General features: G+C 29.6%; 1 protein-coding gene across 1 annotated transcript; it reads right to left on the bottom strand.

Moving 5' to 3' along the window:
• Positions 1 to 14,084: 14,084 nt before the first annotated feature.
• On the bottom strand, positions 14,085 to 17,494 carry LOC129318582 (L-ascorbate oxidase-like; the record flags this gene model as incomplete). The annotated part of the gene is given in 2 exon segments (XM_054963429.1): positions 14,085 to 15,295; positions 17,300 to 17,494. Coding segments are annotated over 2 exon segments (1,158 nt in total), but the record flags the coding sequence as incomplete, so codon positions are not given.
• Between the last annotated feature and the right edge of the window lie 1,143 nt (positions 17,495 to 18,637).

Raw genomic sequence — 18,637 nt, 5'->3', positions numbered from 1 at the left:
GATATCCTGGTAATTTTTCCTCATCATTTTAATTTCAAGTAAGTACCCTTGAATTGCATTAAATTTTCAAATTTTTTAACATTATCTTTTTTGTTAAGTATGGTCAAAGGATCTTTATTGAAAACTTTCCTAAATTTAAGGACCATTCTTGTACACTAGTATGCATAATAAGTAAGTTCATAGAGACCGTCCCAATATACAAAAGCCAATTTGACTTGGGCCTAGCCCAACTTGAAAAAAATTAAAATAACTATAAATTATTTTTTAAATTACATATACTAACATATGTAAAATATTTTAACATATTAAAAAGTAATGGTAAAAATATACTTTTAATTCTCTAATTTTATATAAAATTTTAATTTAGTCTATTAATTTTATAAAGTATGTTTTCAGTTTATTTTTTGTATCAATCATTATTGTTAAAAAAATTAAATTTAATACATTAATATTTAAAAATATTTGTTAATATTTAAAATTTTAATGTAAAATTTTTTTGTGATGAAACTAACAGTGTTAGTTAAATAATCAGAAAATACTTTATAAAGTTAGGGGATGAAAATGAAAATTGTGTGTAAAAATTAAAAGACTAAAGATACACTTTAGCCAAAATTAATTTAAAATTCCAAGTGAAATTAAAAAATTGAAAACAAAAATTTTATATAAATAGTAATCATTTTTTAAATTATATATATGTATATTAACACATATAAATTATTTTAACATATTGAAAATTAATTTAAAATGTCAAATAAATATAAAAAAATTTCATGATAATCATAAGATCCATATATTATATGATAAATAGAAATAAAATAATTAATATTAACAAAAAAAGGAAAAATTTAAGCTTTTATTATTACAGGCTTCTGAAGAAGTTACAATTGACTAATTAACAATCCCAGGCTCAGCAGACTAACAAGTTACCCTAATTCTCTCGGAACAAGAACAAAATGAAAAAGCCCAAAAAGAAAAAAGGATTATAAAATACTGGAGAAATAAAAGTTATCTGAATAAGTCTGGAAAATTGGGAATATTCCAACTTCATGAAAGGTTTTATTTCCTTGGGTTAAGAAGGTTATAATTTTTTTTAACGGTTATGATGCAAAAATACTTAAAAAAAAAATTGGAGCTTATGGTAATGTCAGCAATTTTACATATAAAGTTAAAAATTTAACAAGTTATGATAGATGGATTTAAAACAATTTAGATAATGCTATTTACTTAACAAGTAACACAAGATAATTAACATGTGATATTAAATGTTTTACCGGTAATGTTAATAATTTTTCTCAGTCATTCAATAAAGATATTGGTCATTAAATTTTAGTATTTTATCTCACTTAAATCTCAAAATCCTACAATGTGACAACAGAATTTGTTGAGTCTGATTTGTAAATAACTGGCTATTGAAGCACTCTTTTCAGTCTCTAACCATAAAGTACCTCTAACTATCAATGTTAGTTAAATTATTAATTTTGTCTAAAAATAGAATAAATATTTAATTGAATCCCTATCTAAATAAAAAAAAAATCTTAATTTAGCACTACATTTTCTTTCATAATTAATACCATATAAACCTTATATTAAAGAAAAAATAGTGATTAATTGAAATTCTTCCTTGGGAAAATAATTTTTTTTTAAATAAAGATATTTATGTCATTTTATGTATAAGTTTATTTTTATTTTAGTTTTTTGATCCTGAAAGAGAAAATTAGAATCTGTTTACATTGTTTTTCTTAAAAAAATAATCTTTTAGTGATCTAACGTTGTAATTTTCCTTTCTTTTCATAATAATCTTGATATGGCAGACATAAGCTCCTTATTTTATTTTTAAAAAACTGAATGTCTCAATAAACAGACTCTGGTTATTAAAACTTGAGTCTAGCCAGGTCGAAACCAGGTGACAATATTATCTTTTTAAGTTTTTATAAGTACGTTCCCATATAAAGTCAAGAAAAAATGACAAAAAAATCACTCTAAAATATGTAAATGATAATAAGATAAGTGCTTCAATTCTTTTCAAGTTTTTAGAAATCTGACATTAATGATTTTTATGAGATGACTAAAATATCTCAATTTAAAATAAAAAAGTAACATTTCTAACATCAAAAAATTAAAAGTAAATATCAATAATTACTTTAGTCTAAACAATGACTAGCCATTACAACTTTTTTTTCTGAAAATTTTTGATTCATTGAGCTGTAAATAGCAATGACTACTTTTTGGCAGCAAAGAAAAGTATATTTATCAACCAAGCAGCTAAGGCGGAAGCAGCAAAAGAGTAGCAACAGCAAGCAAAAAGCAAGAAAATGAAAGCTAGAACAAAGGAACAAAAACAAGAACAAAGACTCCTACCCTTTAGACATCATCAATTAGGATTTTTATCACGGGAGAAGGGGGTTGCAACACCCAATCTTTCGAGCACTCCTCCCTAAGTGGAGCTTGAGCACACCCAATAGCAGCTGCAATATAGAGTTTTGGAATCCACTCGAAGCAACAAGGGTCAAGAGCTTTGCCAAGATTGATAAATTCCTGCACTAGAATTAGATAGCCCTATTTTGGGCTAAAAATTTCTCCTTGAATAGTGTGAACTAGTGGAAGACAAACAAATTGAACCAAAACCTCTGCTAGACCATCCACAAAAGACCCTTAAACCAGAGAACAAAGCAAAAACATCTTTAAACAAAGAATACTTCCCCAAACCACTTCTTACACTTAGCCTCTCGTTTAAAGCCTTCAACAATCTACTATCCGTGCTCTTGGCATCAATTCTTGCTCTTATCCAACCATTAGCTATCCAGCATGAATCCAGAGAATCAGATACAATTTAAATAATACTCAAAGGATCATAACTCTTTTTAGCAAACACAAAAACCATGTCCAACTCAATACATTTCCAAATTAAAAAAAGAACCCGTACCAAGCAAGCTAAAGCCCTCCACCAAAAATACAAGGCAAACATCTTAGACTCGACTGAAACGTAGCTCCTTCTCACACAAGTTATAATCAAAGAACATTGTTCCACCCATTACCTAAAACTGCTAACACCAATAAATGTGAGCTCCAAAAAAATTCTTAGCAGATGCATTTCTGCACAAAGGAGAGGAGGATCACACGATGTAAAACAATGCTCATCCCCTTCACTGGATCCCACAGAACAAGAAAGAGCTTAGTTATGCCAAGAGTGGCTTCTAACATACAGGACAGCACCATCCACTACTTCCATGTGGGGCAAAAAGGAGATTGCAAAGGAAAAGTAAGTGAAAACGTTATACCACCAAGAAAGGGATTCAAATCTTCGAATTAAATGAAACAATAACCTCTGAATATCGAATCCCAAATCCTCCAGCCCCAAAGATCCCCATCTGATCAACTTGAAACCCCCTTCGATCATTGCCCCCGATTAGAATTAATATCCGATAGCACCCAACGGAGGTTGTCCACCATTTTCGTACCATCAGAGTGCCTCCCATTTTTAGTCGCCTGTAGCCCAACTCTATCACGCAATCCGCTCCAAATCTGATGATCACCTACCACCTCTGTTTCATAGATCCTCCATGCTTTAGAATTTCTGCCATCACGTCTCGATTCCATCTACTCACCCACCCCCATACAGACACATTAACCAAACGCGCCAAAACTGCCTCTCGTTCTCACCCGACCTAAGCCGAGAAAAGAGACCTGTCGATTGCATTGCCATCATGCGAAGATCCCTCCAGTGATGAGGGAAGGGGGAGCCCCAGGCAGAGTTTGCCTTTGCAGTGCAGTTCGTGGCGACCCACTCATATTTGGGAAACCTAGGAGAGAAATTGTGCCCAGTGCTGACATAAAGCCATGACCATTTAAATTTAAGTAATAATAACTTTTATTTTAAAAATAATTAAAATAAAATAAAACAAGTAATTAAAACTTTACATGTACAAAATTTTTATTGATTAAAATTTAAGGATTATAAATAATCATAATTACTTTAAGTTAAATAATAATTATTTTTTTGTGATGATTAAAACAAACAAGTAATTATTATTTTAATTTAAAACGTGAGTATTTTAATCTTTTTATCAAAAAATCAAATGTCAGAAAGATGTCTAAAATTTCACGTGATTATTGAAGAAGTGACATGTTAGGGTAAGGCAAGAACATTACTTAAACTCCATATTTTATTTTAAAAAAATAGAGTGCCTAAATAAAAAGACTAATTATTAAACCTTGAATGGACAAAAGAAATAAAACTGTGGAATATCATGTAGTATTCAGGGTAAAAAAAAAAAGAAGAAGAATATAATACACTAAACAGTAAACACTTTTCGTAATTCAGTAATTGTGGTTTTTGTTTTGATAGAAGGGAAAGCTAAAAAAAAAAAAAAGCATAACAGAGTAATTGTGGTTTTTAAATACTGTTATCCGTTACATATTTGGGGAGCTAAATCATCATCAGCAGATTTAATTGAAGAATTTCATTTAAAAACCAAGGATGAGATTTATTCATAAATAAAACCCAACAAAATCTAAAATTATACTCCCTCTAATTAAAAATGTAAGGTATATTTAACCGAATCTCACTCTCAATAAATTAATTACTTGTCTTCAAACTAACCCTATCTTTTCATATATATTCCTATTTAATATGGTGTTTTACTTTAAAATAAATATAAAATAATTTACTCAATAGAGTAAATTAAAATTATTTTTATAAAAAAATGATCAAAATATCTTTTATTTATTTTTAAAAGAAAAAACCAGATCCCATAGCTCACCGAAAAGGTGAAAACCACTTAGCCATTGAGCACCTTTAATCATCCATACATACATACATAATATATATATATATATATATATATAATAAATATTATTTTCAAACCTTGATTATTATATTACTAGTTAATCACCTAATTTTATTTGTTGATTTTTTAATATGATTTGTTAATTACTTAACTTTACTCGTTAAATTTATGGCTTCCTCAATTTTCTTAACTGAATTACATTATTTGTTAATCACATAATTTAAAAATTTTTAATTATTTAACTTTACTTATTAAATCCTAGAAATTTTAAAATAATTATCCATTTTTTAGTCCTCTTTTATCATTTACTTATTTAGGTAGCATGAAGTCTATTTTTTTCTTTTAACTTTAAGTCAAGTATAAATAATTTCTTAACATTTGAAAACTAAACATAATTTTTTTTAAAAAAATTAAATTTAGATAAGGGAAAAATACAATTATCGATCCCTATAATTTTATTGAATCTTTTTTTAGTCCCTATATTTCTTTTTCAGTATTTTCAACCCCTATAGCTTCAGAAAGACTGGGTGGCTTTTATTCTTTAGGTCCCTATATTTTTAATTTTTTTCAATAGTTTTAGTTTCTATAAATATTAAAAATAATAATAAAATTATAAAAACTAATAACAAAACTCAATAAAACTATAGGGATAAAAAATTATATTTTGGCCTAGCCTATATATATATATATATATATATAATTTTTTTAAGGGGCTGACGCTCACAGTGAAAGCAAAGCAAGGAGGAGATTTTTTAATGAGCATTATGGATAGCATCTAATGAGGATCGTACCATCAAGGTAAACTGTATAAAAGAACTGAAAGAATTTCTTCATGATGAAGTGGTAAAGGATTGCCATGCAGTAAGTTAATAGTATCATCACAAGGAATCACTTCAATTTCCTTCTCAGTTGAATGCTCCAAAACTTGAGATTCTATTATTACACTCAACCATATCCTTGGATTTATCACATGCATCATTTGAAGGTGTAAAAGGGCTCAAGGTGGTGGCTGTTATTAATGAAAAATATTCACATCTCTCATTGAAGGTGAAGCCTCAATCAATGCAACAATTGTTTAATCTTTGAACTTTGAGGTTGAGAAATTTGAATTTAGGTGACATCTCTTTTGTGGTAAGTCTTATAAGACTTGAAATTCTTGACTTGCAAGGTAGTAAATTTGAAAAGCTTCCAAATGGGATTCAAAAGCTGAAGTTGCTCGATTTATCAAATTGTACAATAGATGAGTGTCGTTATAAAGTAATAGGAATGTGTTCACAACTAGAAGAATGGTATGTTTATCCACACGTTCCACTTCCAGAAAAAAAATGTTGCTGTGAATACCTTATATGTACCAATGCTTTGACGAAAATGAGAAGGTACAAGTTAGAAATGGGGGATTATTGTGGCAAAAACGTTCAGTTTTGGAATGAAGACACACGATCTTTATGCTTGGGTAAGCTAAATACCTCTATGTCAAGTGAAATAATCAAATATCTTTCACAAAGAGCAACTACATTTCAATTTTTTGAGCTTCAAGGAGGCTGCAAAACTTTCATTCCTAATATGGTTGAAGTTGTGGGAGACATGAATGAGTTAACTAAACTCCATCTTCAATGTTGTTCAGAGATAGATTGCATTATTGATGAAACTACTCTTCATAACAATGTGGTTGTCCCAAGATTGCGTGAATTGAAATTGAAGGATATGGATAATTTAAAACAACTATGCCATGGTCCTTCTCCTCTTAGCTTGTTCCAAAACCTTGAAAGTCTAAGTATATCTAATTGCCCTCAGTTGCTCCACATGTTCCCTGCTGACTGCAATTTAGGCAACCTTAAGTTTCTCTAGATGTTCAAATGTCCGATGTTGACATCTCTCTTCCATGTCTCTGTTGCTTGCACTCTATTATCCCTAAAGAAGCTTGAAATAGAGGAGTGCAGTGAATTGAAGCATGTATTAGATGGCGGAGAAGAACAATCAGTGCATGATCAAAATGAGACTCAGTTATTTCTTCCTCTCTTGGAATATCTCTCACTAAAAAGACTCCCAAATCTTGTCAGAATTTGCTTAGAAAGGTATCATTTAAGGTGCCCATCTATAAAGGAAGTAGTCTGCTTGGATTGTCCAAATATGGTATGCATCTACTATTTGATGCTTTAATTTGATTTTTATAAAATGTTTAAAAGAACTGAAGTTGTTTTCAATATCTTTGCTCGCATAATTATATTTTTTTCAGCATGTGTGAAATAGCATGTAGTAATGTTCATGTGAATGCATACTGCAGGGTGATGATCTAGTCTATTAATTAGTACTTACTCATTCACATTTTATTATTTAAAATGAGAAATGAAATAAGAAAATGACGCATAAATTTGAATTCTTAATAAGCTTGCTATTTCCGTGTCAAGAAAATATCAAACGTCATTAGTCATTTTATTTTAATTTAATCCCATTTTGCTTTTGGTTTAGAAGTGCTCCACATATTATGCAAGTCAAAAATAAAGTTACCAATATCAATAAAGAATGTATATTATGCTCCATTACGTCATTTATTAAACTATCGATATTCTGTCTAATTAATTACGCTACCAAAAAGGCATACAGGAGTCAAAATTTACTATGAAAAACTAGTTAAATTATAAATAAAATAAGGGATTAAATGACAATCAATTTACTTCGATATCCTCATGACTAAAATCCCTAACATTTTTTTCTTAAAAAAGTCTTAATGTTATTTGAAATGTTAGTCACTCCTAGCCTCTCATTCTCCTCATCTTTTCAGTTCACATCTTCCTTTTTATTATTATTTTTTAACTTACAATTTTTATACTAATCAAATAAAGGAATTTAAATATATAAATTTTAAATATAAGATTTTAAATTTGAATAAAAATCTAAACATTTAAATATAATATTTTAAATTCGAATAAAAATCTAAACATGAATCTATCAATCTAAACATTAATAGAAGTAATAGTACTCTTTTGAGCGAAAAAGTAATTGTTCGTTGCGCCTTGCGTTGCATTATTTGTTACCCCTTTTAATTTGGTGCTCCAATTTGTCGTTGTATTCCACAACCACCATCATTGCAAAATATTTCAATACATTGATAATCAAGCAATTATATTTTGTTATTTAATATTTGTTCATTTAATTTATTTATCATTTCATGGCCCACAAAAAATATTCACTCTTGGGCACATTATCATAATTTTTTCCTTAACTTCATCATGAAATGTATTGATATGGCTGTTCATTGTTTGTTTGAATTATCTAAAAATTGATGCTAAGTCTATGCTAGAAGACTACACCAGCACGAATTGATTTTTAATAAATCCTGATTTATCATTTTTTTTAGGAAATATGTTGATTCTTTTTCTTTTTCTTTTCTTCCCTTTCTTCCCCTCTTTCATACAAAGGAATTGCAGGAATTTAAGGGCCTTCAATTGAGGAATGAAGAGCACAAGCCATTGGCAGCTATTGAAAAGATTGATCTTCGTAATAATTGTTCAGCAGAATCCAATTTCCTCTATCAGACTGGGATTGAAGAGCATATTCCAACATTTCAATACCTTAAAGAATTAACTTTGGAAAGATGTGATCGGTTGAAATTTGTGTTCTCTGCTCATATTTGTCAAAGTCTTCTGGTGTTACGTAAGATAGCCATATCTGACTGTGAGGAATTGGAGGCAATTTTTCTAGGAAATGAAGAAAATGAGAAGAATGTATCCATAACTGAAGCTTGTCTGTTGAAATTGAGGTGTTTGGAAATCAAAAACTGCAATAAGCTGAAATTTATTTTATCTTTCGTGATCAATGCTGCTACCTCATTGCTTCCACAACTAAGCACTTTAATCATATCAGATTCTTCTCAGCTGGAAGAAATTTTTAGGTGTTCTAATATTGAAGATCATGACATTGACAATGAAATGAAGATTATGTTCCCAAACTTGAAAGAAATAACACTTCGAGAGCTTCCAAGACTCGTTCATGTTTGCCAACATTTTACGTTGCAGATGGGGGAATTTTGCGAAGTTGGGGTGTATGACTGCCCAAAATTTATGCCAATTAAGAGTGCAACTATTGAGTGGACTAAAGATCGGGTATGTAATATTCTACACTTGTGGGTTCTCTATATGCTTCCTCTTTCATATTGCAAATCTCGTCTATGTTTTATTTTGCAGTGTATTAATTTAATTGATGCTAGGTGAGTATTTAATGTTTTCTATTTCCTTAAAAAAAAGTTTTGGTTTTTTTTTTGGAATGTTTTGTTAATTTAAGTTAATTTTCTCTGGTCCAATGAATTCATTACTTTCACATGCATATGCAGTAGATATTTACTTACATATATATGCTAATGAAATATTCCTTTATTGTTCTTTATATGTTTCTAGTTATTTTCACATAATTTTTCTTTCCTTTTTGCATATATTTTTCATCCTATTATATACATATGGAACAGGCTGGAAGAACTGAGGTTTAGTTTATCAAATAGAGACCATTTTAGTGCTACCAATATAAGATGTAAATTGTTCTTATAATATAATATGTTATGTGATTTTATGTGACAATAGTGATCATCAATGATTGTTCTAAGTTCTAACAATAGGAGTTGGAGAGCGAAGAACTTTCATCTATGCAATGCATTACATATTTCTAGTTTAGTAAATATATACAAAATAATCACAGCAGCATGTACATATTTAAGCAACCAAATTAAAGATAAAATGAAGATATTAGTTAATTTAATCTCTTTTTCTTTTCCTTATCTTTTCAAGGAACTAATAATGCTTTCCCCCCCTCCTTTGATCCTTGATATATACAGAGACTTGTAAGGGAGTACGCTTTGAAATGGAGCCAATTAAGTAATAATGAAGCTCTCAATCTTCCACTCCCTGTTTTAAATGTTAGAGAACTTGATATTCAAAGTCCTAGAGTTGATCATTAGTTTCAAGTCATGGGCGATGACGATCAAGAAGAAACGAAGGACTCAAAAATGTTAATATTGAAACAACAAATGTTAGGAGGTCTTGTTCCCACACAAGTTTTGGCCTTTCAACATCTCCAGTCCTTAGAAATGATTCGATGCCAGGAGTTGAAGTTTTTATTCTCAATAAGCACCATTGTCCATAACAATCTTCCCAAATTGAGTTCTTTAACCTTATCTGATTGTGAGGAATTGGAGGTGATTTTTGGACATAGTAGTGAAGATGAAGCCAACTATAGTGAGAAGATTGTGCTTTCAAGCTTGAGGACGATAATACTTAGAAATTTGCAAATTTCGTCAATGTTTGTCAAGGGATGCAAATTCAGGTGCAGTTGAGCAACATTGACATATGGAATTGTCCCAAATTTGTTGATTCAAGTTTGGGATGGGCTCTTCAACAATTGAGAACAATATCAGTAAGAATGAATATTTTATATCATGTTGATTAGAATAATATATGGATTGGAATCATATATGTGCCATTTTGCTAGCTGGAAGTGCATAAAGGGCTTCTTTGTTTAACATTAAAAAATAAGTGATTTTTAAATAGTTTATAGATTTTATAAAAAAAGATTTATTTTATAGAAATTTTTATAAAAAGAAAACATGATTTTATGTTCAGTTAAAATAATAAAAAAGTGATTATTAGTTTGTTGAATTTTAAATTTGATAATATCTTCCTTGATTTTAGTTTTTTTAAAATGATTTATTATTTAATTATTTTAAAATTTTATTATATATCTTCGTATATCCTACATTCATAAAGCATTATCTCTTATTTACCTCATTAGATTATTTTTAAAAGCTATTCAAAGTTAGTTCTTTTAAAAAAAGAAGAGAAATCTATGCTTTTTTAATTCTGATTATTTTAAAAAGTTTAATCAAACAACATAAAAATTCTCAAAATAGAATTTTGTTTCAAAAAATAAGTGATTTTCTCATAGAATAAGTTGAAATAAACGAGCCCTAAATAGGGAACTTTTAAGGTATAATGAGAGGTAAGACACTAAGAAAATATACTAGATGCATGATTAGAAATATTTTGATGAAAAGTCATTTTATAGTAAGCTAAACTAATTAGAAATTGATTTCTATTTTCCCTGCAGTAATCACACATTGATACAAACACATTTGAATATCTGTATAAAATTTGTTGGGTATTCATGAATTTCTATTTACAACATATTGAATCAACATTTTAAATCCTAGTAGAAATAAAAAAAACTTTTAGCATTCAATTTGATTGATGTGGATAAATTTCTCTTTTTGTTAACTGAAGTTGCAATTCCCACAGGTTTCTACGGAAAATTCAAAAATCCAAACTACAGCAGATGTGGGAAAACAGTTGCCTGTAAATGAAGAAAAATTGATGATCTTGACCTCAAGAGTAGAGCAGTTGTTATTGAAAGAATCAACCAACCTCATGTGTGAACGGGAGGGTCCCACTTTCATCAGCTTCCAAAATCTTAAGGAGTTAGAGGTGAAAGGATGCAAGAAATTGAAGTGTATCTTTTCCAACACTGTCATCAGAAGCCTACCATGTTTGCGGTATCTAGACATATCAGAATGTGAAGAGTTGGAGGAAATAATGTCATCAGAGCCTCACTTTCCAAATGTATCCTCTTCTTCCTTCTGTTGCTTCCCACAACTTCAAGTGCTTTATGTCATTAAATGCAAAAAGTTGAAATGGCTCTTCCCCTCTCTGCCCTCTACTCAACATCTTCCGTCATTGCTTTCTCTAAAAATAAAAGAGTACTGTCAGTTAGAGGGACTTTTTAATTGTGAAGTTGAAATCCAAGAAGGGTTCTACTACAACCTACTTCCAAGGCTATGTTATCTTAACTGTTAAGGATTGCCCCATGTTCTCCGAAGCCACACTCGCTGCTCTTCAAACCTTGATCTCCAGAAGCCGGTACCCATAATAACTTGAAATGCACATTCTTTTTCGAAAACATGAGGATGAAACGTTGTTGACACATGCTGCATATTTTCCTCTGACGCTCATTCTATATTTTTTGCAATATCTATTTCGAGATTGTAATTTTTCTCCTATTTGTACAGTCGACGACGATAATGCAGCAAAGTAACGGAGAATGATGATCATTTCTCTTAACATTACAGAGGAGGATATGAATGAATGTGACAATGTAAGTAAGCCTTTTTATGTAATCAAGTATCTAGGGGATTGCAATATGTGATAACTGACGTATTTGAAAAATGGTAAACATAGATATGAATTATATATGTGATAAACTATATATATAGCTCTAATTAATTATAATACTGAAGAAGATGCTCTGCCTCTGGTGTTGAAAAATGTTAGCACAAGGCTGTTTTTCAACAAACTTAAACAGACCAACGATAACAAGGATTGAAAAAAAAAAAAAAACATAAGATATGAATGAACACAGAGTATGGTGTGGTGCCAGAATTTTCTGGATCATTCGCTTAAATTCTAAGCCAATAAAGAAAAGATAAAACACAGAGGTAGAGATTGAGAAACAGAGGGCAACAATATACTATGAAGCACAGCCATTATTAAATTTGTCTCACCATTATTAAAGCGTGAGACATGCATATATATATATATAATATGTATGTATGTATGTATGTATGTATACAGATCTAATTAATTATACAAGACACGGAGCAAACAACTCTTAGAATTAAATTAAAATGTTTGATATTTCTCAAAACTAAGAAGAAGGAGAGATGACTAGTTTATTTATATAGGAGAGGAACATGTGTTACTGATTATACTTTCCCTGTGTTACTAGTCAGTCCTAAACCAATGGATTATCATCCGTGAGTAATATAATAATAGAGGGCATCAATCTCTCTCATCAAACTAATGTGACATTAATTGGAATTAGGAGGGGAATTTCAAATTCTATCCCTTTATAGAACATTGAGTTCATCATGATCTTAAACAAAACCTTATTTATGTGCTTCTAAGTTTTCTAGGTAAACTACTTTTAATTCACAAATAAGCTTCTCATGATGTGTCTTTATCAAATTAACTTCATGCTGTTGATGTATGTTGTAATATTAGTCTTCAATTGGAAAATTCTACCGATGATGGTCTAAAATGGCAAGTCTCGTTGGATGATAATGATGATGATTCTTTTCACAATGAAAGAGTTTTACTTTTTTTGCTTAAAAGAATTAAAAAGTTGTAAAGATAAAAGAATTGTGAACGAAATGAACGTCAGTTCTTTTTTCTAATTCAATGAATAAAATTTTCAAAGACTTTGTATTGTTGTTGTTGTTGTTATTTTGGTTGAGCAGTCTTAGCAGATTGAGTTTAGATTATAAAATCACTAAAAAAAATTTTGGCATCTTCAAAATTTAAAGAGACATTCGTTCACTCTTGTTCACCAATATGATTAAGTTATAAAAACAATTTATGATAGTCATAAGATCAATATATTATATCAAAAATAATGATGAAAATAATAAATAGTAATAAAAAATAGAAAATAATATATACACATATATACATATAGGCATGTATGCGCGTGCCCCCTCTTAAGCATCTTAATTCATTTATAACTAGGTTTCGGGACTAATAATTCATTTAATATTTACTTGTATATGGATCTAACATTACTAACTCCCAACACTACATTATCAAAACCATATTCAATGTTCATCGACCTGATAAGATTTGGACCATCTAAATGATTTAATATGAATGGTCCAAACTTAAAATTTTAATTTATTTTTTTATTTTTATTATAAAATAATAATTTATGAAAAATTTTAATTTTAATTTAGTATCTGCTAGATAGTCTGGATTTAATTTGCATTGTTTAAATTTAATATTTATTTTTTAATTTTATAAATTGACTAACTAGATTTATTCTAGACAGTCTAAATTTAAAATTATTTTTTAAAAAGGTACCAATTAGAATATTATCTTTATTTTTAATTTTAATATTATATTTATTAAAATTATAAAAAAATTAATATTAAATCTAAACTATCCATAATACATATGTATGGCCAATTTATAAAAATATAAAAATTAAATTGGATTATCTAGACTAAATACTGTCTTGATTGATAATAAATTATTAATTAAAAAATTTGAAAAAATTTATTTTAATAAATATAAAATTAAAAAAATTAAATCTAGATTATTCAGACAGGGTGATTAGCATTATCACACCAATCACACCAAGATGCTCCCCCACGACTCTTATCATGTAAGCTTGCAAATAATGTCACGAAGGACACGATTGCAAGCTAAGCCGTGGACACTTGAGGAAGCGTACTGCACATTGCGACGAACAATGGACGAAGACACATTGTGAAGATGAACCTTAATTTTATCATTACAGAAGGCTTCTGCAAGATGTTACAATTGAGTAATTAACAATCACAGTCTCATCAAACTAACATTTTACCCAAATTTGCTTTGAGCAAGAACAAAAAGAAAAAGCCCAAAAAAAAATATTAATGCTACAACACCGCATCTCACAAGAAGAACAACTCTCAATATTATAATTAATAAGATTTCAGATAAAGCTGAGAAAATTAAATTAAAGCCCTAGTCTCAATAATGATTGTTCTTGCTTATGAGAAACTTCCCTGTAAGTCCACAAGTAAGCGCCTCGCTAGGAATTCTCTTCACATGCTGAACTCCTTCAGCAAAAATCACACCCATCCCCATATGCAAGTGAGGCTCTATGTGACAATGAAAAGCCCAGACCCCAGGATTGTCTGCCTTAAACCTTAGGGCAGTCCATCCATAAGGAAATATAGCTGCAGTGTTTCTCAATGGAGGGTTCTTCAAGTTGAACATCTTCTCATCTTCTTCCTTAAACTTCCCTTCTCCATACCCTAAAACCCAAAAATCATGTCCATGCAAATGCCATGGGTGGATCTCACTGCTATTTGCACTCAACATGTTCGCGTTCTGTAATATCACATCCACCACCTCATCCTTCTGGAACATGTACACCCCATTCCCGGTTGTTGAATTAGGGTTTTTCGCCGGGTTCATGATGTCATAGTCTTGCGGGAAGGTCTTTGGTGGAGGTCGCTGATCGAACACATCCTTGAGGTTGAACTTGATGGAGCCTAGGTATGGGGTTGAAGGGAGGCTTAAGGAGATGTTGTTGATGGACCATTTGATGAATCCATTGATTCGGTTTTGTGTGTTGAGAAGGAGAATTCTTTTGTGTGAGTACTTTGGAGGTTGTGGGGTTCCCATTAGGGCAAAGATTTTCTTAGTGAAGGTTTTGCTTCGATTAAAATCATTCCAAAGAGGAATTACTGGGGGTGGAGTAATAGGGTATACTGAAGCAGAGATGGTTTTGTAGTTTAGGATCGTTAGAGCTTGAGTAGTGTTCGGTTTTCGAGCTCGAACTCCGGCAGTGATCCAATAATTTTGGTTAGGGTTTTGGTTGGTGATTAAGAGGACGGAGTAGCTCTCGCCAGAGTATATGTCAATGTCGTCCACCTCGAATGGTTGCACGTAGTTACCATCAACTTCCACCACCACCAGTTTGTGATTCTGAAGAAATAATTTATGATAATTTGGTTATACCATGGATGATGAATTTTCTTTGTCAGAGATAAATAAAATAGACAGCGAATTGATTTAGATAGACACAAACAAATGTTATGAATTATGATTATGATTAATTATCATCTTGTACGGTTAAGGTGTGTGTGACTTGTGATGAAAAATGCTGAAGAATTATAAAATTAGAGAGCAAGTTTGATGCAAGAGTTGTGACTTTAAAGAACCAGATGCACATGTATTTGTATATCTATGAAACGAAAAAAAAAATTAGAATTAAACTTTAAATAGATAGATAATAATTATATAAGTATAATAGAGCATTTCTAATTATATTGCAAAGTTATTATAAATTCGAGGAAACAAGAGAGAAGAAAAGTGGATATAAAAAAAATCCATTCTTTTTCTTGAAGTGTCTTACGAAAATTTTGACAATCAGCACTCCAGAAACACTAGATTTAGACTATAAATAAATGGATTAAATAAATAGCCTTCGTCTATAATCTATTGGACTGGGAGACTGCTTGTTAAGTAAATATCAAATCAATATTAATATTAATTATATAACTGAGAAGCAAACAAAATTAAATTATTGTTATTGCAAGATAAAAAAAAGTTGGTAGGGTTTCATTAAAAAATTGTACAGTCGTTAAGATTGAAGTAAGATATAGACTTGGTTTCCAAGCCCATCGACAATTTTTGTCCCCACACACGCACTCTTTATTTTATCTCCAAATGTCATTTTTTCTAGAGACCATGACACGTTTATAATTCAAAATCGAAAAAGTTATATTTGATGTGAAACTTTCAACTAAAGTAAATTAAAAAATCAGAAAAGACGGTGCTAAATCTAGATATCATTGACTTGTTGAAAAAGAACACGCGGTGTATCTCTTAAGAAGTGCGAAAACCTTTGCTTAACACTTTTTTTTTTACTTTTTATTATTTTATATTTTTAAGTTACAATGTTTGTCTAAGTCTAAACCTTAAAAGTTGATAGTACCTGTTTTTATTTTACATTTATTAAGATAAATATAATAATATTTAGTAAAAAAATTAATAACATTTTCATCATCTCCAAATCTATATGAAATTTAGAAAAGAAAAAAAAACTGAGTCATGAACCAAAAAATTCATCTCAAAATCCTATACAAAATTTCATTTAAATAAATTTGTGTCAAATTTACCTTCATTGAATTATAACCAAACTTAGATATGACTAAATTTTCTCATGACAAGGAATCGCCAATTGATGATTCCTCCTATATGTTGACCCTAGTGGTGCTGTCTTTTTTTGTCTCCCATTAATGGGAACACAATGAAGCTTTTGAGTGGCCACATCAAAGTCAAACACTAAAACAGTATTATGAGAATATTAATATTAAAATTTTTAATTAGCATGAAAAATTAACATTAATACCGTGATGTGCACATTTTAAAACATTAAAATGTTTACTATAGAAATAATCATAAAATTTTAATAATATTTTATATAAAATATTAAATCTAAACAACTCGCTTCTATAAATTAAAATTATCTTTCTACACCTACTTTCTACATCAGGTGAAAAATTGATGTAAAAAGACACAGTAGCATTATCATAAATATGATGAAAATTTGGAAGATTGTTTACATCGATTCCTTAACCGATATGGAAAAGACTTTTTACACAGATTATTTAAAACTCGATTGATGTAAAAAGTGACAATATTTTTTGAAAAAATCATATCAACTTCTGCACCGGTTGTTTTTTCAGCAATTGTAGAATTGATGCAAAAGAGTATCTTTAACAAATGTAAAAAAGCATGCATTGTAGTGGTTCCTTTATAACAAATTTGATGATATGCATGTTGAAGGTGAATAAAAATTTAAAAAAATAAAAAAAATTGCTGCCCAACTGTAATACATAACAATTCCAACCAATATGAGCGAGCAGTGATAATACCCTTAAATTTTTTATGTGTATGTAGAGAGAGAGAGAGAGAGAAACTTACAGAGATGGCAAAGTTGAGGGAAGCCAAGGAAGTGGTGCTCGCAATTCGGATTCTGTAAGTCTTGTTTGGAAGAACATGAAGAATCTGAGGAGCACATTCTTCACCTCCTTTGAAGTTGCATTGAGGAAGGCTTGTGTTCATAAATTTAGCACCCAATGAACAATTGAATTGTCCCCTTCCATTGATCAGCAATGTCTATAACAACATTATGTTAATCAAAGTTACAATTTATTTTTATATTTTTTAACAAAATGACCATCAAACTATCCAAAAAATTTACTATAAGCATGTAGACCTCATGTCTGCATTCAAAATCCATAAACCATCCTTGAAATTTAAAAAAACAATTATATGAACTTCTTTTATTTTTTCTAGAATTAAGCAAATCTCGATCGTATTTTTAATGATCATATTTGTGAATATTTTGAAAGTTAAAAAATAAGATTTCTTTTTAATAAAACAAACGAATTATCTATGTAATTTCATTTTTATCTTAAAGAGCTAGAATTTGTATAAATTTGAAAACTTGAAGTAAAATTTAAGTGATTTCAAATTTAAAAATTTTAGCAGACTGTCGCTTTATAAAAGTGGGATGCTAGGGGATAAAGTTGTTTTATTTTATTTTAATCAAGGGGACAGAGTTCAATGATACCTAATTTGAAAACTAATGCAGCAACATGCAATAATGGGCCATATCAGAAATTATTCTACTTTACTTTTGGAGTGTTTGATAAGATTTCGATCTGCAATTTTGGAATCTGATTCTTCGAATTCAAATTATTCCCTTTTTATTTTATTATTCTTATCACATGGACCAAATGACAACACGTCAAGAAGCTAAAATCTAAATATTTAAACATTAATATTTAAAATAAAATATTCTCATCTCGTGGTAAACTGAGAACTTGAGAAGAAAACAAGATTGTTGTCTCCATTTTTCTACGTAGGATTGATAAAATTCAAAAAAAGGATGGTGATAAACAAACTGTGTATTTCTCGGAATGTGTAAATTGATTCTAATTGAAGATAACTACATGAAATTTATTTTTTTTAAGATTTAATTAATCAAGATTTGTGAATGAATAAATATAAAAAAAATACCTGAATACAAAAATTTAAAAGTACGTCAAATTAAATCTACTTCATAGTGAAATCTTTTAAAAATCATATATTGTTCCAAACCAATTTAATTTATTTATTCTTAATAAATACTAGTAGAACATCTCAAATCATTGTATAATTGAATCAAATTAGATCATTTTAAAGCCCATAGATTCATACAGCAGAAAAATATTTGCACACAGTTATCCACAAGATAATACTGATAAGACTAATTTT

This window comes from Prosopis cineraria, unplaced genomic scaffold (genome assembly GCF_029017545.1).
Source record: "Prosopis cineraria cultivar Desert tree isolate PC_DT_omini unplaced genomic scaffold, ASM2901754v1 PC8, whole genome shotgun sequence".
NCBI lineage: Eukaryota > Viridiplantae > Streptophyta > Magnoliopsida > Fabales > Fabaceae > Prosopis > Prosopis cineraria.
This window is presented reverse-complemented; position numbering and strand designations above follow the sequence as displayed.